At 37.3% G+C, this 23,677-nt stretch overlaps 1 protein-coding gene across 1 annotated transcript in view; it reads right to left on the reverse strand.

The window, feature by feature from the left end:
* Positions 1-23,677, reverse strand: part of BLNK (B cell linker) — a 90,338-nt gene that overhangs the window by 64,635 nt on the left and 2,026 nt on the right. The window contains exon 2 of the mRNA XM_065746859.1: positions 20,936-20,998. Within this exon, the coding sequence (XP_065602931.1) occupies positions 20,936-20,998 (63 nt within the window). The remainder of the gene's footprint in view (positions 1-20,935; positions 20,999-23,677) is intronic.

A 23,677-nucleotide genomic window follows, 5' to 3' on the forward strand; every position in this document is an offset into this window, starting at 1 on the left:
GTAATGAGGAATGCTAATGATATCCCCTATTAACTGGCATAGAAGATGATCTGTAAGTGGCCAGAGGGGATACAACATTTCTTAGCTAAAAGTGTTCTTATGGAATAAGATCTCAGTACTGTCCTCTAGAAACACAATCCAAGCTACAGAATTCTATCAGAGAGATCTGGCAAAATCTGTCAGGGTGTCTCAAACAGAGTAAATCATGGGACAAAAGTATAACACGTGTGTATATATGCATATATGTACTCTTTATATCACGGAAAACTGTGAAATACAGGCAAAAAAGCAGAAGGGAATGCAGTATATAAGAGGTGGAATCCTTAAAATTAAAGCTACATCCAGAAAAAATGCTGCAGTAAACAAATGTTACAAATGTTTATATTGTGACTGTAGTAGAATTACTACTTTAAAATGTACTTGTCTATTTTAAAGTGTATAAAACTGACATCTAGTGGTAGCAGAAGCACTTTGTGTGCAAACTGGCTTTGTAAAAGTAAGTTTGTGTTGCATACTAATAGGTTGTTCCTTTCATAAGGAACTGCAATTTTTTTAGCCTACTTATAAATGATACTTGCTGTTTTGTTGTTTTAAGTCAAATATTACTAGACGAGAAGCAGTGAATGGTTTCATTAAGAGAGGAAAGGGTTGGAAAGGATGTTAGGATTAAAATATTCCCATCCAAAAAGTTGAGGAGATGAGTTAAAGAATCTCAGCAGGGTCACTGAAGGACATTGTTTGGCAGCTCCCAGTTTTAGACTGCTTATGAATAGAGAAGTCAGTCTTCAGAGTTGTGGTGTTACTCAGAAGTGTAGGCTTCTCTGGGAGGAGAATCAGGATGTCATAGTGAAGTGCCAAGTCTCACATGAGTTCAGGCAAGATGCAAGGGGTCTGAATCAGGAAAGCATGTGGGCACATGCTTCTGTCATTCCCACTAAAGATAAGAACGTGTTCATGTGTTGAAGTCTGTGCTTAAGTGTTTTTTTTTTCCTGAATCATAGCTAATAACCTCATTTCTCATTCATAATATTGCTCAAACAGTATTTTTTAATTTATACTAATCTTGCTAAAGCTCTGCATGATACATACCCTAATGAAGCTTTAATTTAGTTCTGTCTCCTGTGCTTTTGTATATACAATAGGTAGAGGACTAATAAGCAGAAAAAAGAACAAAATGATGCAAAAATAAAATATTAGGTACTTTAAAATTGTGCTTCAGATGCCATCTCTATGGTTAAGGGATGCAATTTGAGTTAAACATTTACCATTCAAGGCTATCTAAAACAGAAGTGATCAGGAGAAGGCTCAGTGAAGGCAGATACAAATCTGAAGGAAAGGGAATGTGTTTCAGTGGAAGCATAACAAGAAGAGTTCAAAAATAAGTAAAAAAAATCTTGCCACAAGCTGTTAGCCCTAGAAAAATAAACCCTTAACTGTTCTACTTTTTTTTGCTGTAAATACATATTTTATGCTATTTTCAGTCCATGATAAGCTTTGTAAATACCTGAGGTGTATATGTATTTGTCTGTATACGTATATAACATGGCATAATTCCAATGAAACACATCTGTTCAGTTTCTAGTGAATCATGACAGGCTGCCTCTATCCTTCCATCTCTGTTACTTTCAAAACACAATGAATCATATTTGTTGACAACCAATGTTGATATTCTGCAATGAAACTGAAGTCTTGATTATAGATGTGGCATAAGAAACGACTGCTGTGATTTAGGAGAGGTGAGCCTACTGCTTGAACAGAAAGCAGAGATGATCATCAGTCCTGTTAGACACAGAACTGCTCAGTAAGGACAAGATTAGTTAAGTCATGCCAGCCAGAGCTGGGTGATGTGCTTATCTATCCCAGCAGCTAATCCTGTATAGGCGCTTAACAGTGTTGATACACTTCTGACCTTTCAGGTCTGTGTGTGGAGGAGGTTGTAGTAACACGAGGCTGGCTGCAGTGGGTAAAGGCTTTGTCTGAGCACACTGAGAGCCTGGGAGTCTCCTTGCTGCTTGAATGCTAGCGGTCCTCCAGCAGTGAAAGCATAAGTCATGCAAATATCACCAGAGTTGAGCCGTATGCTATTTCTAAGATTTCATAGTAGTCACCTCTGTGGTTGGCTTGAAGAAAACCTCACAGAGTAGAAATAAAGTTGTGTTGGTTGGGAATATACTCAGGAAAACCTTGTTGTGAATAGGACTGGTGGAGATGGGCATTGTGAATTTGTCAGCCATTGGGAGCTGCGCCTGCTATCATTCTACCCCTGTCCAAGGGCTGTGCTTAAAGCATTGTGAGAACTGGAGGTCTATTTTTTCTATTATGCTGGAGGGAACAGTAGAGTATTAAACAGTTTTAGGATAAACAGGATTGCTTTAGCACCATTGGAGATCTGTTCTGTAGCAATGCTGCTTCACCAATTTGAGTAAAAACCAAGTTGATTCCTCTCCCCTCCCCTTCCTCCCCCACACACAGATGGTCTGATTAAGTTTAATATGCATTGAAGTACTGTATTGTTTTGCCAGAACTCCAGGGCTGAGGAGTCTGCACTGCATAACCTGCCACATTTATTTGACTTCTGAGATATCATAAACTTGTTTTTCCATCAAGAGAGAGCTTCCTGCAGTACTGCCTCAGTGAATCCTTGTCATTTATCATATTTTGAGGGAAATACGCTCTGCAGTAGTACCTAAAGTGTAGGGTTTTTTCTTTTTTTTTTTTTGTGCTGAAGGAGTTCTGGTGAAGATTAAGTTAGTTGATTCTTTATTCTTTTACATGCTAAAGGTGACTGTTTCTGTGATTTGGCTATGACCTAGCATTTCCAGCCCTTTCTAGGCTCAGAAACTGCTCACTCACATTTGTCTATCCATGAATTTTTGAATCTGTCATATCCAATTTTGCATGCTGAATGAATAGTGTCCTCTTTGAGAACTGCTGGTCTGAGGCAGTAACACCTGATCTGCAATACAAAACTTTCTGGTGTTTAAGTTGGGAAAGTTCATGTTACTTTTTCCTAGTACATAGATGTCCCCATTAGTCTTAGCCTGACTTGATGGGGAAATAAGTTTCTGAATTTCTTCAACAAAAATTAAAATAATTATACTGCCTTCCTCACTAACAGTGATGCTCTGTGGCCTGAGTTTTGTATTTGTAAGTCCTTATTGAAAGAATACTTACTGGAATATAGAAAATAAAACCAGTTCCTGTATTTTTACAGTAATGCATTGCTAAATGCTTAAGCAAATTAAGTGAGGTTTTAGTGTTTGAAAAGGAAAACAAATTCCACATATGGAAAAAAAATACTATAACTGCTAGAATTTCAGCCTCAGCAAAAACGGGCAGAGTCTGGTGCTAATGTGGACTTTGAGATTAGGAAATCCGATTTATAGATATATGCATATATTGATGTACATATAAGTATATATATAAATCTAAAATTTGGATTATTTGTTTGTATATATATTCAGAGAATTCAGAAAAGCCAGACTTCTAGCAGAATCGTTTATCTCTAAAGATGCTATATCAATTAAAATAAATTGCTTTGCAGGACTCAACTTCATCAATGATTAAAAATGTAGGAAAAAAGCGGTGCCCTTTTGCACTGTTGTGAAAACAGTGGTCTATTTTGTACTGTTTCTTTACCTGTCCAACCTGATCTAGGGGTTGCTGCTCTGGCTGGGGGGTTGGACTTGATCTCTAGAGGTCCCTCCCAACCCCTACAATTCTGTTATTCTTTCTAGACAAACTTTTTCTCTTTAAATGATCTGCTCTTGCTCCCTGATATTTCCCGAAGTTAGCAAACCCTTCTCCCACTGCTGGTTTACCAGTAACCAGCTGAGATGATGGTAGTTCTTCCAGAAACCTCCTTGCCTTCAGCAGTCACTCTCCCCTAGATAACCTCCACAAGTCTTATTTTAATAATCTCATATCCTAAAACACAGCTGATGTAGAGTCCTTCTGATGCTTGCTTTGTGAGATCAACAAGCTGCTGCCAGGAGGGGAAGCTGCATGAGACAGAGATACATCTCATTGCACATGGCTACCAGAGGCCCAGTTCTGCTTCTTTCCTTCTGTTTCTTGCTCAGAGGTACATCATCCACTCTATACTGGCTCTGGTGTTTCTGTGACAAGTTGAGACTTGAATCAGCTGCAAGTTAAACAAAGGATTTGCCCTAAAAGCTTCTGACTGGGAAGAGAGGCAAGAGGGAAAATAAGAAAATTGTAAATGGGAAGATCCATCCTAGTAAGGTATATTCAGCTGTCTGGGTTTCTGTGAAATCAGGCACTGAAGCTGTGTTTTCAGTCACTGTGAACCCCTAGGAGAAGTTCTCCGGACACTGCTTCCTCTATTTTCCCCATGTTGTAACCAGCAGTTGTGTGGTGAACTGAATTAGGGAAGTAGTGTGGCTGAAAAGTAACCCTACAGGAAGAAAATTTTGCCCTCTTGGTTGTGGGGAAACATAGGAAAGGTGGAATGGGAAGCATTGCCCTGTAACCAGTTATGAAGCTGTTGCTTCAATTAATCTAATTTGCTTACTGAGGAAATGAAGGAAGACAACCTGAACTGGGTGTGATGGTGACATTTTCAATATTTGAATATTGATTTGAAAAAAGGAAGTGTGCTCTCCTGAAAAGATGTCAGAGGCTTAGTGGAAAGTGCTCTGTGCACTGCACTGTAAAACAAGAGCTCTCTCTCTTCTCTCCCTCTCATGAGGGAGGCTGAAAATAACAACAGGAAATAGCACAGCAGAAATAAATTCTCAGATCACTGATAGGTGAGACTGGCAAGGACCCTCCTTACTAGGGTAAGTTAAGCCATAATCCTACTTGAAGGCTGTTGTGCAGGACAAATAACTGAGTGTGGAGACTTCACAGGTCTCTTGGACAGCTGGAGGCAATGGGATCAATCCTAGAGAATCCCAGAAAGTGGGGGACTTTGAGCCTTCTGCTTGCCCCTGCTGGCCAAGGGCCTGGGAACTGTGCAGAAGTGCTCCCTGCTGACACTGCCTGCAAGAGCAGCTGCCTTCCGCTTTCCTGCATCTGGACACAAACAATAATTATTACAAGAATTGCTGGGAAATAGCTGAGCTTGAAAAGACTCTACAGGAAAAAAAGACCACAGAAAATGTGGGACTCATTTCTCCATTCATAGCAAATGCAATAGAAGCAGTCAGCAATCTTAAAACTGCAACAGAAAGCATGAAAGCAAAACATTTGCATGAGAATAGGCTTGAAAGGTCAAGAAAGACCATACACATAGTTTAAAGCCCAGTAAGTTTAACTGAGAGTACCAGAAGTAGCTAACGTATATTTCAATATATATTTTAAAATAAATGCCCTTGCTCTATTGGAAACTGAACAGTGACTTTGTATGTATCTGGCAGCTGCAAGTACTCCCTTGTCACCTTCTTTGGAAATAAGCCACATCACAGGCTCCATGTGCATTCATATTAAGCTAACAATTTCCTGTGCTCATTCACAAATCTAGGAAGCGTTTTAGCTTTGAGCATGCATCCCTAGGTGGTAGGATAGATTTGCTGTATCTTCTTTGATAGTATATTGTATTCTGGATGTAGTGTTTTAATTCCACTGTTTATCACACAGCGGTTATAGGCATCCCATATATATAGTCTTCAATTCATACAGTCGTTAATTGTTGCATATGTATCATCAGCATCTTGAAAAACAGCTCATTTTCTCCAGTCTTGTTACCTCAAATCACAGTAATGAGCTTTACAAGTAGTGGGTAATTAACGTGTCCATTAGCAAGATCAGGACTGCTGCATTTCAACAGTAGATGGAATAATTTTGCAAAAAGGTGGACTCTAAGGTCATGAAAGCTCATAGCAAATTTGAGAAGGAAGACCTTATTCGAATGCAGTAATGTAGATATACAGCAATATTATCAAAATTACAATATGATGAAGATCCACTGCTAGTATGTAAAGCTTACATACCAGGCCTAGGCTGCTGAAATAACTCAGCCTTCATTACAATTTTGAACAGAACACCTGACAATAGTACTTGCATCATGTAGCACTGGTTCAGACTGAAAAAGCTATTTCTAATACTGGAAAAAGCTATCATAGGTGTCTTCAGTCCGAGTGTGAACTTCCACTGTATTGGATCATAGCACGGGGAGTGTAGGACTGGACTTACAAGAGGTGTGCTCTTGTTGGAAGGCATGTCTGTTGTGGAGTGGCAACCTCGTTCCTTCTCTGTGATGATATGCTGAGTGCTTTTCAGCATGTTATGGCCATAGCAACTCCAACGGATGACAGCCACCTCTTTATGGCTGAACATGAATATGCAGTATTAACCCACGCTTACCAGCGAGCTTTGGAAACTTTCTTGGGAGGTACTTGGCTACAAAGGAGTTAAGGACTTTGAAGTAAACATCACCTTTACTTTTTCCTAGTGAAATTTGAAAGACAGCTTGTAAATATAACACTCCCCTGCATGTTATAACCCTTGCTGACTTTCTGTAATGTCATTAGATGTGTTAGTGTACTTCAATGGTTTAATTAAAATCTTTTCTGGTCCAATGCAATAAACAATATCTTATGTCAGTGCAGCGTGTCTGATGCTAATGATGCTTCTGGATGATGGATTGTTGTGGGGGCAGCTACAAAGGTGAAGAGTAACTGAATTTGAGAGTTTGATTTCCTCTTTCTTTGGTTGTTATGAACCAGACAGATAATGCCAGTTAGAAAGAAGCAAGGGAAAAACTGCCTTGAAAGTTTCTATTTCTTCTGCTGTCACTTGTAAATTTAACAGTTTATATCACTGACAAATGGATCAGTATACCTACCTGGTATGTGTTAAACAATTAGTTCCATTTCAGAAGAAAAAATGAGATCTAGTTTTGGATTCAGGACACATATTAAGTTAAAGTTCTGTAGGTTTGTGTATAGACGTTTCTTGGCAGAATAAATACAGTATCTGTGTTTTGTCTAATTCCGTATTGCTGCTTAATCTTAATATACAAGCTTTGTTTATTTATTGTGGTCCTGGGGCACCCAGAATGTGCCTTTTCCTCTTCCGTTGCAACACTGTGAATCTTCAGAAGTGTAAATACCAGTCTTTTTTCCGTGACGCTTCATGTCAGACAATGAGGGCCATATCTACATTTGGAGTTCTCAAAGTATGTGATTCTACTCTTAGTATGTTCTGCACTGGTTATATGTTACTAGGTACTGTTTGGGAGTGAATATAAAGCATACTTTTGTTTCCTTCTTCGAGAAACTTATTTGTGGAGTGAGTGATTTAAAAAGTGGGTTATGAAAATGATGCCAAATGTCATTGAAATTACTGTTTCAGAATGTGTAATCATACATGAATCTCCTTTGGAGGAAAAAATAATCCAATAACCTATTTCTACCAATTTTAAACAATTGTTCTATTGACTAGCTGGCCAAGTTGCAGTGGTTAGGATCTGTGGTTCTGGCAGTTAAAAAAATTGGATATTACATAAAATATGTAAAAATATGATATTCTTTAAAAGACAGTGACCCAAAATTTAAATTTTAGTCAGATTACCATCTGACCATTTGAAGCAGCATACCTTTAAATCTAGTATCAATCTTGTACAGAGGTTGATATGGGAGTAGAAAGGAAAGGAAGCATGCTTTTTTTTTTGTGAAAAGTTGAGCTTTGAAAACTGCTGCAAATTCTGGAATGTTGAAAGACAAACCAGCTGAGATACATCAATGGGCAAAGAGCAAGACTGGAGGTCAAGGCTGTGCATGCAAATGTACTTTCACATCTGAGCAGTTTCTAAGATTCACACAGCTTCAAAAATAAACTCATTCCAGGAGTACGATACAGATATTCGTAACCTATTCTAGAATTCTGTTGTTATGATGGTATCTGAAAACTAGTGGTGGTATTTATGCTGGGACAAAATAGACTAGTTATAAGCTCATCCTAAATTAGTCTCCCAGGGGTCTTGTATATGGGATAGATTGCTTTGTAGGAAGTCACCACTGGTTGACTTTATTTATTCACCCTTTCTCACCCCTTTACTGTTGACTAATAATACAGAAATTTAACTTAGAGTGAATATTTCTATTTTTGCTTGTGTGCCATGTAAAAATTTCAATCAGGATTTTAGGTCAACTTATAGCATAGAGTAACTGTCATATGCTATTGTCAATGTGCAAAAGCACACTAGAAGTTGGATAAACACTGAGCTGTAATACAGAGAATCGTCTGCTTAGTTCTGAATCAACATGAACCTCCAGAGGTAGTAACGGACAGTGATCATGTATTGTATAATAGTTATCCCAGCAACTAAGCACAAATGTGTAAAACAGGAGAAAAACAAAAAAGTGGAAAAAAAAAAAACCCAAATGTTTAAATCTCAATATATGTTAATCAACTGATAAAATATACATGGAGGATTTGTCATCTTCTGATATTAGAAAAATAACACAACAGTATTAAAATCTTTGCTATTAAGTCTTGTATCAATGTGAATCCAAGGTACACAAGCAAAAAAAACCAAAACAAACAAAAAAACCCTAACAAAAAAACCTCAAAAACACCTAATTGAATAAAAATGGTCAATTTTGATTATGTGAGTTTTCTTCATGCTTCAATAAATATTGTAAATATCAACAATTGGCATGAGTTTTCACAGTAAATTTGGTAACTGTAGTTAGTAACAATTATTTATTTCACTTTAGTTACAGGACACAAACACTTGTGAGTGCTTCTGGTACAATTAAAATGTAAAAATGTTTTGAAAAGCTTTTTTTTTTTTAATAGGAATATGAACCCATCTTTTTAATGAATTACGATGGCCACAAAATTGCTGTTGTTATATCTATATTTTATATTCACTTACTTTTCTCAGTATTGTTGATGGGGTATAAATATATTTCAAACTTCACGTAGGTGTACTTAACCAAAATCCATTTACAAGTAACTCCTTATAAATTATTGCAAGAATCAACAATGGTGTGCACCTGCTACGTAAAGCTGAACAGCAGTATTATATTTCTACAAAAAAAAAAAGCGTTTAAAAAGTCAACTATCTTCTCCAATAGTACTCTCAAACTCCTTTTCATTTGAGAAATTCATCCATGTAGTGCATTTTTATAGTATAAGTAGATGCCACCTGAAGTAACTAGAAGCAGTATTTATTTTTATTTCATTTTGTTATATTGCATCACCTGACAAGTAAAAGAGTATGACTTTACATGCTGCTATGTATTTGGAAAATGAATACTGCTTCTCACTGTTGTGCATGTGAGAGTGAATATGATACATCCAGCTCATCCATATGTTTATGGAAGCATGTAGGCATTCAGGGATTAGTGGTGGGATAGTTGTTGACCACCTGATTGGCCCCAGTTTTAAGGAGAGTTTGTAGATTTGTGTATCACTGTACTTGACAAAAGTGGCTTCGTTTGGCTTTATCTGATTCAAATTTATACCCAACATTTCATGAATGTGGGATATTTTGAACTGAATCTCAACAAATGCAAGACCATGTTCAAGAAATTCTTGTCCTCTGGTCCCTATTCTATGCTAATTCGTGAAAATCCAGCTATTCTCTGTAAATGCCAGTTTATATCTGTTTTACCTGTGCTGCCAAAAGGATATTTCTCCCATTTGGAACCAGTGTGAAGTGTTTTGGGTTATGATAGAAATTATCAGAAGTCTTTAATGATCTAATTGCTGAAGTTTCTAGTTTCTTGTATTCCCGGACTTCTTCGTGAGCATAGTTATGAAGATACTTGAAGACACACAGAAAATTTAACAGCACACTATAAAGCTTAAGAACACCTAACAGGATAGGGAAAAAGAGGGAATGATAGCAATATAAATAGTATGTGGCACAGGTTTATAAAAGATTGAAAGTTTGTTGGCAGAGAACTTTCAGTTAGGGAACCACTATTACCAAATATAACAGGGCTTTTTGGGTTATACCTTATGCTAACTGATTTTTATTTGGTTTGCTTCCTATTGCCTTTTTGAAATCCAGTGCTATGTTTCCACAGATATTTTTCAGACACTCTGTGCACCACCAGGCTGAAGTAAGTGGCTAGGTTTTTATTTCTTTTTTCTTTTTTCTTTTTTTGAAAAGCACTGAAGAGCCTCCCTCTCTCACAGCATAGTGCTGGTACATACAGACGTTCTCTAATCTGATTTTTATATACTAACCAGACAATGTAATGCAGAAATGAAGTGTTGCTTTTTCCCTCTTCATAGTAAACCAGGGGCTTGGGGCAAGTGCTAACATATTCCTTGCTTACCATTGAAAGAGTAATAGAGTTTATCAGCTAAGAATATCAAATACACATTTGCAATCTACTGTCTTTTTTTTTTTAAATTTGTTTAAGAAAATACAACTACATTCAAGAGGTTAAACATGTTGGGTGTTTTTAATATGTCAGGTTTTAAAAGTATGTTTAATGCAAAATCAAGTGTTTATCTTATTATCAGAGCCATGGTGACAAAAAAAAAAACCCTCAGGGCATGTGCAAGGCCATTAGTACCTTTAATTGTGACAAGGACAATGTCACAACAGAAGCAGACAATGACATGTTTTAAAAATGTAGATACTATACAAGTAGCAAGGGGCCAAGCATTAAGCCAAAAAGCCCAGCCACGCAGGAACTGGGAAGGAAGTAGAAAGACAAGCACAGAAACAAAATGAAAGTGCTCTATAGCAGGTCTCATGGACTAATTCTAATGGTACCATACCAATGGTATCTCACTAAATAGAGAGAATTTTGTGTCTTTTGTAAATTTTCTTATTCAGAGCAGAGGGTATAATGCAGAAGAAAACAGGGTGGCTTCCTTTTACTAAGGGAAAACTTTTGTTAGCCTTTATTTATCAGCTTCTTGTTTCTATGAACTTGCACTTCACGGACTTTTATTTTAGTTGTGTTAGGCCCTTTGATGGAGCCTTAAAATTTCAGATGGCGTTAGCAAAATATGCTCAGGTTATTGTGGGTTATATCTTTTTCTTAGGCTATGAGCATATCTGTGTGAAAACTATCTGCAGAATGATGCTGGTATAATAATCCTTCTGTCATATCCCATGGGATTCCCGTGTTGGGAATAACTACTTCTGTTGAGTTTGTAACTTTTTAGCAGCAGATAGCATCCAGGCAGGTTTGTAAAGTACTTCAACAAAGATGCATTTCTTTCTCTGCTCTTCTGGGAAATTAAAGATGTGTGTCATTTTATTTTAACTCTTTATTGACATATTTCTGTGGCTGAGACTCCAATTAGTTCCACTTTGATTCCACAGGAATATGAGCTCAATGTCACTCCCTGGAAATTCTTTATACTGCTTTGGGACTAGTATCACTCACCAGCCCAAGTAGCATGGCAATGCTTGGGCCTTTGCACATGCCTTGTTTGGAACAGAAACTCATATAGCTTACACAGAAGCTTTAGCATAGAGAGCATACAAAAGTTCTGCACTGATTACTATAGTATGCGATCCTGTATGCACAGAAAAAAAATGAAGGCCTCTTTCTGAACCCAATAGAAATGAATAATCTGCATCTTCAGAGTCCTTCTTCTCTGGTCCCAAGGATTCCCATTCTCTCTGCTTCTCTCAGGATATTCTGGTTTTCGGTTGAATCATACTTATTTGGCTTTTCATACTAGACAAGAGCCATAAGAGTTGTCCCAGTCTTAAAAAATGCCTTTACAACATTGATTTTTAACCTCGTTCATACTTCCTCAATGGAATAAAAAAATATTCTTTTGGGCTTAGTCCTTGCTGGAGAAAGAAGCATTTTCCCAGAAACCTCCAGAAATATCTTCCAGGCTATGGTCTCTCAACCCCAACTTAAATCAGTATAATGCCTAGTAAACTTCTGATTCAGCTGGGTGATGTTGCTTCTACTTTGACTACTGCTCAATGTCTTTTCATATTGCCAAGGAACTGGAGTTATGAGTTTAGCCTCCTCCGTGAGATCCATACATGTTTATGAAATTGTCCAGTTGAGAGTGTAAATTTTCCAATTTATTAAAATTTCTAAAAATAAAAAATCCCCCAAAAAGAAATTGGACCAAAAAAATGAATACAGATTCTTTGCAGTTTCTCTGACTGTACTGAACATATATGTGAGATTTCATATAGATGTAAGAGCAGTAAAATCAACTGTGGTCTTAAGCTTTCCCTTCCTGATGACACCTTGGTGACCTATGGATTTATTTTCAGCTTTGCTTTCAGTGCTCTTGCTCCTGCAGTTTTTGATGTAACACTCTTTCACAGAGCTGGCATAGGCAGTGTTGATAAAATTGCTGTAGATATACTACATGAGCAGAAGAGATTTTTTTTTTAATCTGTAATCTTCCAGTCATTTGGAGTTGATAGGTAACACTATTTACTGTAGGAAATACTACTTCAAGTTGATTCCCTTCAATTAGTCCCAGTCTCTCACTCTCTGTAAAACTCATCTTTTACTTTTTAAATGCCAAGTTTTCCTGCAAAACTTTAATTCCTGAGCTTTTTCTTCCACTCTTGGCAAGAAAGGTGGAGTACCCATTTTATAACCTTGGCCTTATCTAAATCTGTACCTTTGTGAAATTCCTACCAACTGTTTCACTTTTGTTCCTTGTTAATAGAGAAACATAAAATGCTGCTTTCTCTAGTGCTTCTGAAAGCTGCAATCAGCCAATGTTTCCCAGATGCTGTGTGGTCTGAATGACATTCGGGCAAGCAGACAAAAAACTAGACAAAATTGTTCCGTAGTTGTGCAGTGCTGAGGACTCATCTATCAGTATGTAATGACAAATCTGTATAAATGTTGAAATACTGTCAATAAGAAAAGTATTGAGACCTGCTGGCTTCTCTGCTTGAGTAACTTTGCTGACCTCCTGTGGGACTTTACTCACTGAAATCTATGATTAATTCATTTAATAATCTTTCTGTAACGTACAACGTCCCTCTGCCAACTGATTTTTTTTTTTAACATCAGAGCCTAATACAGAATATAAACAGAGAAAAATGGAACTTTTCATTTTAGTGTCTGCTTCCCATGTTCATTTGCTTCTTCAAGCATAAAACAGGGAGAATTGGGAATTTATAGCCCTGTACAGGAACCTGCTAATAGGAAAGTAGAAGTACTAAAGACTTCAGTCGTCTGAAATGCTTAGCAGCTGGCATTTGACCATAGAAGAGTGATTATAGTTTCTGGAGAGATTTTTAAAAATGACTAATGATTTCAGGCATTAGTGTTATTAAGTTCCAACTTGCAAGCATTGTTAAAAAGCTCCCAGTTTGCAGGAAAGAAGCAGTGCAAAAGCATCCAAAATGAAGATTCTTCAAATTACAGAAGATTTCTAAAGGCAGTTTCTTAAGATGTTCTCTTCTCTGAAGGAGTGCATTTATATAACTGGAATATTTAAATAAACTAGAAATAGGAAGAAGTTCAAAACTGGAAGTATTGAGACTGTGTGGAGTCTCTATTTTTCAGTTCAGTGCTTACAAAGTCAGTGTTGGAAACATTGTGACACAATAGCTTAGAAATTTCCACAACTTCTTGCATTCTTTCTTACTTTCCTTGAATTTTGAAAGGTCCACTAGACTTGAAGGATATTTACAATAGTGCTTAAAATTATCAGTAAACTTTAAGAACAAAGAATTCTAGATCAAAAAATATTTCTTTAATCCGTATTTAGTTATGAATAATTTGACATTTAGCATTTGATTGGATTGTTGTGTGCCAGAGCATAAAAACTAGAAAGCAGACAAGCACCTCCCATTATTTGCAGCCACTGCATAAAACAAACAAATTTATGTTCAAATCACTTTTGTCAACAGCATTTGGAATATGTATAGAAATGTGATACTGTCACAGAAAAACTAGGGAGCCAGCCCTGAAATGAATGCACTTGTACTGACTCAGGATTTTTACTACAGGATAGGTCTTGTCATTAGACAGTTTTATTTACTTATTTTCTTTACTAACGTTACTTTAATGTATTGTTAAATTAATACATTGATAGCTAAATTAACTCGTGTTATTATGTCAGATAAAGTTACACAACTTCAGCATCATGGTTTACTGAGTGTAGATTTCTGAGATGTCTACATACCTTTTGCTTTTTTCCATTTTTGAAGAATAGATACTTCTACTTTACAGACACCTTCTGTTTTGTTGAAGGAATATGAATAAATATTATCCTTCTACATTATTACCTAACAGGATGACTGATAGGCGATAAAATGTCTCCTTTTTAGCCCTAATCATAAGATCTCTTTAAGGTCACTCTTAGTTTCTATTTATTTATTTATTTATTTGTTTGTTTGTTTGTTTATTTATTTATTTATTTTACATCCAGCTCCTGTCTATGCTCTACTCCTACCATTTTCCTCAGCTTGAAATGAACTTGTAACGTTGCTTTTAGAAACTGTTCCCTATTTGGTTAGAAGCAGCTAGATGCTGACCCTGTACCCCTCGCCTTGCCAGGAGTGGAGGATGCTCAGAGTAACCCAGAAAGCTGCTGCTGCCCTCCCTGCACTCATAGGTAGTCCCACTGCAGCTGTCTGCAAGAATAGCTGAGGGGGAAAGGCTATGCTCCTCTGCTCTCCGTTACACCCTTTGCCCTCAATTTTAATGCTTTCCATCCATCTCCCCAGAGGAGAAACTATTTTCAGTTTCCATCTACCCTGAGAAACTTTAATTTCGAACAGCTTTGTTTTAAGTGTTTTCCAAGTCCTTAAGGCAGTTGCTATAGAGAGAGATGCAAAGATTACTCATCTTAGTGCAGAAGAGTTCAAGCTCTGAAGGTGCCTGGCTCCTACTAGCTTCTAGGCTCCTCATTGACTCCATGAACCCAGAGCCTGCAAGAATACCTGAAATGAAGTTGTTTCTGAAAGTATATCTTTTATATCCAAGCTGGCTCACTGCATCTGATGGGGAACTTCTACAGCTAGGGGGGATAGCAATGAGGAAAGCCCTGAGGACTGCAAATGAATAAGCTAGGAGCAAAACATAAACAGGAACTAAGTGTGGAGAAAATGAAAGGAAGAGGCTGGCTTAAAGCTGACAAGAAGGAAAGCATTGGGTGGATGGAAAGCACCCAAAAGAAAGCTGTGTTAAGGGAAGGATACACAAACTCACCCTAGCAAAGTGTGTTGGAGAAAGGAGAAGGAAAATGTGTCAGGTGTAGGTAAATGTGAATAGGAGAAATAAATATTGGAGGAGTAGAAATTATGCACGATGACAAGGAATTAATGCAACTGTATGGCCAACACATGTTTTGCAGCTGAAAAATACTCATTTTTGTAATGTCATTTTCCTATGGGGAAGAATTGTTGATTTTTGTAAGGGGGAAATTTGTGTGCTTGCTGAAGGCAGGCCAAGATTGCTGAGATTACTTCTACTTGCACAAAATAACTTGGGAGCCCTGAAATATCAGTACTGAAGGTTTGTGTGATTGTGTGACACTGGCAATGGAATTGCAACATTTAGCTGTCAGGAGAACGTTACTGACTAGCAGCTGCAACTTCTGTTACCGTGTTTCTCTGGACCTCACCTATAGGAGACTTTCTACTCTTGCTTAGTATATGGGGAAAAAAACTGAAAGGAGTTTCTTGGCCTTTTTGCAGCAGCATTACTAATAAATGAGCAAGTCTCTTGTTTATGTAGGACTGTAGAAGACATTGTTTTCCACAGGATATTTGTGGTCCAAACTCTATTTCTAAAACAGAGTATACAGGGCTGTGTGTCAGATCAAACTGAACAGAGCCTGATACAGCTTACACCTTTCCTGACAGCCGACAAAACCAAAGTGCAGCTTTCATCTGCCCCCACCCCATGCTGCTAAAATGCCACTCCAGTACTGGGAAATGCCCTTAGCTGAAACGGGGGAAGTTGTTAAGCTCTTGAGGGACCTTGCAGGGTTCGTGTACCAACAGAGGAGCTGCAGGTCTATCTTTCCCTGTCTGCTGCTTCTGCACTGTGGGGATGGGAGAGCATCCGAGTGAGACTATCCTTGCCTTTTCTCAGTAACATTTGACACAAATGGATGTCAAAGTACAGCCTCAGTGAGTCAAATCTGGCAAGCTCTGGCAGTGTTTTGCACTGGCAGAGAGGCAGAGATCTCCCTCAGGAAAATGCAAGTTCCCTTCTTTAAGCATTACTCAATAAAACCGCTAGTGTATTGGTGATGAAAATAGGACTGGTTTTCTCCAAGGTACTCATGTTCCAACCATGTGATCTGATACATATTTTGAAATAGCAAAATAGAGGAGAAATACATGAGAGTTGTTTAGAAAAATGTTCATAAATTGATTCCATGTTTGAGACTAAGCAGATTTCTATATGCAAACTATGTAATAAAACCAACCTATTTGTGTTCTGACGTTCAACTCAAAATTCACTGTTTTTAATATTCTTTTCAATCTGTCATTGGAAATTCAAGACCGAATTAAAAAAGACAACTTCAAACAAGCAACCTGCTCTTAGAACAGAAAAGCAAAGTACAGTGTAGCAAATTCAGACATTAAAAAAGCAAGAGAGAATATAATATGCTCTGTGCAATGCAGCTGTGGCTAAATGCTGATTTGCACACTGGGACAAGATTAGCATCATTCAGATGTGACCTGCATATTGAGTAGCCATCACAAGCAGATTGCTATAGATAAAAAAGGAAAATGAAACTGCACGGTACACTTCAGAGCTAATATACCACCACTCTTTTGCATTTTTAGATTCTACAGATGAGAAAAGGAAGACTTATTACTTCTAAATTTTTATAAGGTGCATGCAGTTTTTTCATATAAAAGATCTGTCTGATATTCAGTATGTTTATAGAACAGAATGTAATACTGCTATGAAGCAATTGTGTTTTAACCACTCAAAGAAATACTCCAAAGCACTCACTCCCTATAACCTTGATCATATGAATGTTGGTTATTTCTGTTCTAAAACCAGGAAAAATGGATTTAAGTTGATGTCAACATCTTACTATGTATTGTTTGGCTACAGTGCCTGTATATCTTGGTTTTGAATGTCTTAAACTTCAAAAAGACATTAGTATTTATAAACCCATCTGATTCACCATTAAATAAACTGCTATTTGCATTTGACGAACATGTTGTGCAGCAACTTCCTTCAGAGATTTTGTGTTAGTTGTATGGTAAGCATTAGAGGGTGCTGAGACACCGGAACAGTTTCCCTGTGAGGCTGTGGATGCCCTTTTCCTGGAAGCATTGAAGGCCAGGCTTTAACCAGAGCAACATAGTCTAGCCTGAAATGTCTATGCCTATAGCTAGGGGGTTGGAACTAGATAATCTTAAAGGTCCTGTCCAACCCATACCATTGTGATTCTTAGATAAACATCTGACAATATCCTTTCTTTGGATGAAAATTTAAATGATAAATGTCCTTGCTGAAACCACACAGGAAACAGAGGCACATCTGGTGTGCTGGTGGTTCTAAGGTGGCATTGCAGCTTTGATTTGGGCACCCCTTGTGAAGGCAGAAAGCACCCTCTGCACCGGCTTAAAGTATTGGTGCTGTGGCAGGGAAGCAGATGGTTTGGAACGGGCTGAGGGAATGAGGGCTTGTCTAAGACCTAAGAAGAACTACTGGTAGACATTTGGTTGCCTCCTGTCTGGATGTTTCTAGCCTGTGCAGGCTCTGATTTGCCTTCTGCAGCAATACTCAAGGCAGAAGGTCTTTTTCAGACAGTGCATAGGTGAAACAGAAAATTGCCCCTCTCTAAATATAGAGGGGAAAAGTAAGCTCAGCTCACGTGGGAAGCACCACAAGAGAGTTTTTTTTTTTCTTCATCTGCTAGACTAGAAGGAATTTTCAATAATTCCTAACAGAGCTTATAACAAAACCATGCCATATTTAAACATCCATCTAATGTGGTGTAGATGCACAGCAGTGATTTACATCATGAGACCCACCTATCTTCATAGATTTCCTATGCACATGTGCAGAGGCAAGCTAATATTTGCTCATTATAAATTATGAATTGTGTGGGTAACCTATAACTGCCATCTAGCAGATGTCATCAGGCTTGTTGAAGTATTTTCTGCTTTTGTGTGTACACTTGCATGGGAACTGTTGAATCATGGCCTGAACCACTGATTGGTCACCTGAGGTGAGCATGGAATCAGCCACAGGCACACAGGTGAAGGTGATATACCTGTGTGACTGGAAGGGCTGGAGCCTGGCTCCACCTCTCCCAAACCCCATTTAAGGGCTGACCACCACCAGGGAAGGATCTCTTCTTGGAGATCCCTCCTGCGTGAAGTCAGCAGCAAGCCTCTATCTTCCTAAAGGTGAGCCATTCTCTTTTGCTAGCTCTCTGTGTACCATCTATATAGGCCTACTAAAATATACCATTTTCCATACTCAATTTTCATTGAGTACAATTTTTGAGGATTATTTGCCCTACAACATTTCTGTCTAGTCTCTAGTGATTACTGGCTTTTTTCCACTGACTTTATCTTATTGTCTAAAGGTAATACTGGACATCAGTTAGGACTTTTCAGAGTATCGTGAGGTAAATCATGTGGCACTTGGAACTGAATGATAAAGTGAGATGCAAAACCTAAGGTGCTTGTCAGACATTAAAAAAAAAAAATATATATATATATATAAAACAACACATGCAGGATTTCAGTACTTTGGCTTTTCAGCCGCCTGCTGACAAACCAGTTGATAAATTTAAGGAATGGTGTTTTAGGTGGTGTAGAATAGAAAATCAGATTTTTAATGCATGTAATTACATACATATAGTGGAATTGTCTACATTATCAACCTGGTTATGCTATCATACGTTGTGTCAGTGAATATCAGGTTTGTGTGTACTTGTATTGTAACTCGAGTACAATCTGAGCCAGACCAGAGAGAAACTGAACTATGATCATAATGAGGGAACGTGTAGGCAGCATCTACCTGCTGGCTGCAAAGCCCCACTTAAGTACAGTTTCAGATAAATGAGAAAGATAAGGAACGTTATTCTAATGTTAACAAAGCAGAGTGTGTATTCTTGGGACACGTACTCCAGACGCTCATTTGTACACTAGTAAGGACAAGTGCCCATGCCTGGGATGGTTGAACTGGAGTATCTTGCTAACTGCAACAATTAGTGCTGTGTCACCTCTAGGAGTGGCACATCCAGTATTATCTTAGTGCAAAAGAAGGGTCTGGATACAGTAAGGCTGCTGCTTTTGGTCTACAGGAATGTTTGTTTTCTTAGTAACAACTCATTAACCAAATCTCTCAAATCTTTAATATTTATAGCTTTTCCATCTCAGGGGAAGTTGTCAAAGGTAAATCTTTAAGGGGCATGTTCTAAATCAATCATCATGTAATGGAGGAGGAACTTATCATTTCTGGAGTACTTTTTATAAAGTACTGATTTACTTTTTATAAATTAGACTAGGAGCTTGAAATAAAAGTGGGCTATTTGTTTAATTATAAGTTAATTTACATATTAGCTCATCACATGTGAACTGCATTTTGCAAATACTCAAATACTGTGATAATTGATAACAAAACATAGGTTCTTGAATTTTTTTTAAAGTAATATTGTGTTTAATTATTTCAAGCTTAACTTTTTACAGTTTTATCATGTTGACAAAGCTACTGAATAATTCAATGAAAGAATACGTGAAAGCTGTAGGAGTGTTACCACAGATATGTGTTCTGTCTCATTCTTTGCCTTCAAAAATGTTCTCATTGTATCACATGCATTGCTATGGTTTTCGGTATGCAAAATAGTACTTAAAGATGCTTAGAGAATGCATAGTTAGAAGAGCATACTAGAAAATACTTTCATTTTTGTCAGTTTGGTTTTTTTTTTAAATCTCTAACTTATCACCACCTCAGGCCACCCATGGTTCCTCTTGCTTTTTTCACTTGTGCTTTATTAGTTTACCACTGATGTCTGAAAATACTTCTCGCATCCTTTTTTGCTGCCACTGTTCACCGCTACTTGCAGCAGGTAAGAGCCAAGAGTTCAGCTTTAACCTCAGTCCTTCTCCAGCAGTAGAATTTTCTGTGACTATGGCATCTCAAGTAGTTTGATTTTATAACACATGTAAGGGACAGAATTCAGCCTATATTGGACAGCTTTGTCCGTGTAGCATGAAATATTAGAAAACGCTATTTTATGTTGTGACCACAAAGTATTAAACAAAGTAAACCCGCATGCACCTGAGTAACCACGCTCTAATGAATCACATTACAGGACTAGAGCCTTTGTTAACACAGTTTAAAACCTTCTGATGCTTCCAGCAAACAGCTTTGTTAAGAAACAAAGTGACAAGTAAAGATTATTTATCTTATTGGTATAACAATTATTTTTGTCTTTAAAATAGGTCTAAGGATATTTTATTTCAGAACCTAAATGCAGTCAGTACAGAGGAATTGCCCAAGGTCAAGGAGTTATTCTATTTGTTTCTCTACATATTAGTTGAAATCAATAGAACCACAGTTACACCAAAATGAAATAAATAAAAATCCACAACAACGGAGCTCAACAGAAAAGGCTATCAGCATTTTTCAGTTATTCCCAGAATTCTCTAAACTTTTTTTGCAAAATTTGTAGAATTGTGTACTAGTAATCATACAAGTTTTAGGGAAAACTTAAGTAGTGGATTTAATTTTTTTTTCTTAAAACCACCAAGAAACAATCAAACAACAAAACCCACCAATCCTGGAGGTTGTATTTCATAAGGGACATTCCTGACTACAGTAGAGTATGTGCAAATATAGAGAGAATATGTACTATCTGTAACTGCTTTCTCTGGAAGAAAGGAAGGACTGGGTGGTATATATATTGCTTAGGAGAGGGTGCTTCACTAAGGAAGTAAATCAACACACCAAAATGGGAAGCTATAGCAATTGATGAAGAAGTGTATATGTAAAATGAAAACATCAGATTTATTCCTGGCACTGTAAGAAATATAAGCCTTACTTATAAAATATTTGCTTACCAAGAAATGAGATCCATCCATACTCAGTTTTTCTACAAGCACAGCAGATTCAGACATTCCGAACTGAGGTAAGAAAAAGTAGAATTGAGTACGAAACATGACATTTATGAAGAAGCTGATTAATATTTCCATGCTCAATTAATTATGTCTACACAAATATTTAGTATGGATCATTAAGAATTCTGGGAAGAATAATAGCAATGCTTAGGAATAGGTAGCAACTTCCATGTAAGAGGGGAGAAGGCACAGTGTTTTATCTTTTTTTGGAAGAAAAGGATAAAGGCTGATGAAATCATGAATGCAGTAGAGGAGATGAAATTGAGGAGCAAAAAGTATAACAAATAGAACAAAGTGCCCAACAAAAATAAACTATGGAAATTTAATTGCTTTAGGATAAGAAGAGGTCAAAATTAGACAAAGGTGAACAAGGTTGCTTATGACATAGCCCATAAGTAAATGGATCATCTCAGGAAGTGGTTATATCCTGCCTACTGGAAACTGAAGGCTATTCGAGAGAGAGAGCTCTCCTGTTACATGCCTGAAACCAACTGTGTATGTACCAGGAGATGGAGTCTGGGCAAGATGTGTCTTGCAGCTCCCATGACAGACAGGCACTGCTGAGAAGAAATTTAGATTCAGAAACAAGATCTTTCTTTTGTAAAATGGTCATTGTTTCTTCCCCTTGCAAAGAGAATTGGTGTTGACTATAAAACAAATTGAAGATTCAGGAATATTCAGTAGTAGTATTTCTTTATGATAGTACCCAAATAGTAGTTTGGGAGAAGTAAGAAATTGGACAGATTAAATTATCTTTACTGAAATGTCTTAAAAGTCTCACTGGTTGCTGTGTTGCGTTTTAGGCTGGCTTTTCAAAGCTATGGCAGCTATGCATGGCAAGTGGGTTTTTTTTAAGTACTATTCTTAAAATGAGTATGTATTTGCAATGCTTCATCAAAGAATTTAGTCTATATATCTTAGTTCTATTAATGATGAGTTTTAAGACAAATACTATTAACTCTTTCATTAGTTTTGATATTTTTTTTTTAATAGAGTGATTAAGGTTGGAAAAGCCAGCTAGGATCATCTAGTTCAGTTACCAAACATGTCCTTCTGTGCCACATTTCCACATTTCTTGAACTCATCCATGGGCAGTTACTCCACCATCGCCCTGAGCAGCCTGTCCCAATTCATGGTCATTATGAGAAAATGTTTTTTACTAGTATCCAACTATATTTTAAAAACTGAGCTCTAGAAAGCAGTTAAGTATCTGGTCACGATGCTTAAAAGGGAGACAGATATTTGATACTCACAGCTGTGTAGGATCACCCTGCAATTTTTTAAGATTAGAGATAATATTTAGGTCTTCAGAGGATTGGGCTAGTAATAGTTTAAATGCTTGTTTGTTGTAACCAGGTAAAAATAGTATTTAAACTGGAAGTCCATAGTATAAATCATGGGGAAAATTTGTCATGGTTGTCACACATTATTAGATCTTGATGACTGTTCTCTTTATTATAACTATAAATTTTTGTAACTGTAATGACCAACTCAGACAGGGACTGACAACTCCAACAGAGAACATTAGTGAAAATGGGTTATACGCGTAGAAATACTCATTTAGATTTTCTAAAGTAATTCCTCAGTACTAAGGAGAAGGACTAGGCCACACAGCAAATGGACACTAAATATACAGTCTAAGCATAACATGGAATGCATGTGTACTTGTGATTATAGCATGGATGCAAGATAACAGGAATAGGTATGTGCATTTGCCTAGAAGGTTTCCATTATCAACTTTATTCATTTAATCTATAGCATCAGCATTAGTCATAGCGTGTAAAAGTTGATGTGACACTAATGAAACTGATGCTCAATGCATTATGTTCTGTTTGGTGCTCACTGCTCATCTTGTATGTCTATGCAGAACAGTATTTAAAACTTCCTCTGAATCTCAAGTAATTTTCCTTCATTTTGAGCTGTTCTATAGAAATCCAAACGCTTCAGAAATATTAACCCACTGTGTTTTCTTTGACTACCTTATGAGGTGAAAACTGTATTAGTAGAAGGAATTCAGGCGCTGAGAAATGAAACTTAAGATACGTAGGTTGCTCTGAAAGTAATGCCATAGAAACTGCAGCAGATACAAAGAGAACAGTAATACTATCTGACAGAGCAAATTTTCAGATAAAAATACTATTTTTCACTATAGCCACCATCATAAACTCTGCATTTTCACCAGCGATGAATAAGAACCTGCATGACATGTTCATAAAAATCTGTACCAACAAGGTGATCCATTGTTGCTGAAGCACACCACCTCACTGTGCTCACATCCACTGTTTTGTCTCTGTAAACATTCAGTAATGATTAATGAGTGCTATTTTTTTCTACATGGAGGAATTCAGCGACACATTTTTGCTTCGTGTATACTTCCATATCAGGTACCATTTTGTCAGACTATCCCTCTGCTGCCATCTGTCACACAACAATAAAATGCTATGGAATATTGGTGGGAAAGCCATACCACCAACACCTGCCAGCATATGTTATGGGACAACTTAATAGAAGACATAACTTTTGGAGCAGCCCTCATAGTAACCAATGGTTTAGGACATCATTAAATCTAGGCTGGATTGAAGGTATATATGTATGTATTCAGTAAGTTGGAGTTTCTCTTCTGAGCAGAGCTTCCACTGTTGTTGCAGCTCAGCTCTCACCAGTTCTGCAAATTAGAGCCTGAAA

The sequence above is a fragment of the Cyrtonyx montezumae genome, unplaced genomic scaffold (genome assembly GCF_038088225.1).
Source record: "Cyrtonyx montezumae isolate F1298 unplaced genomic scaffold, pur_monq_1.0 scaffold_4, whole genome shotgun sequence".
NCBI lineage: Eukaryota > Metazoa > Chordata > Aves > Galliformes > Odontophoridae > Cyrtonyx > Cyrtonyx montezumae.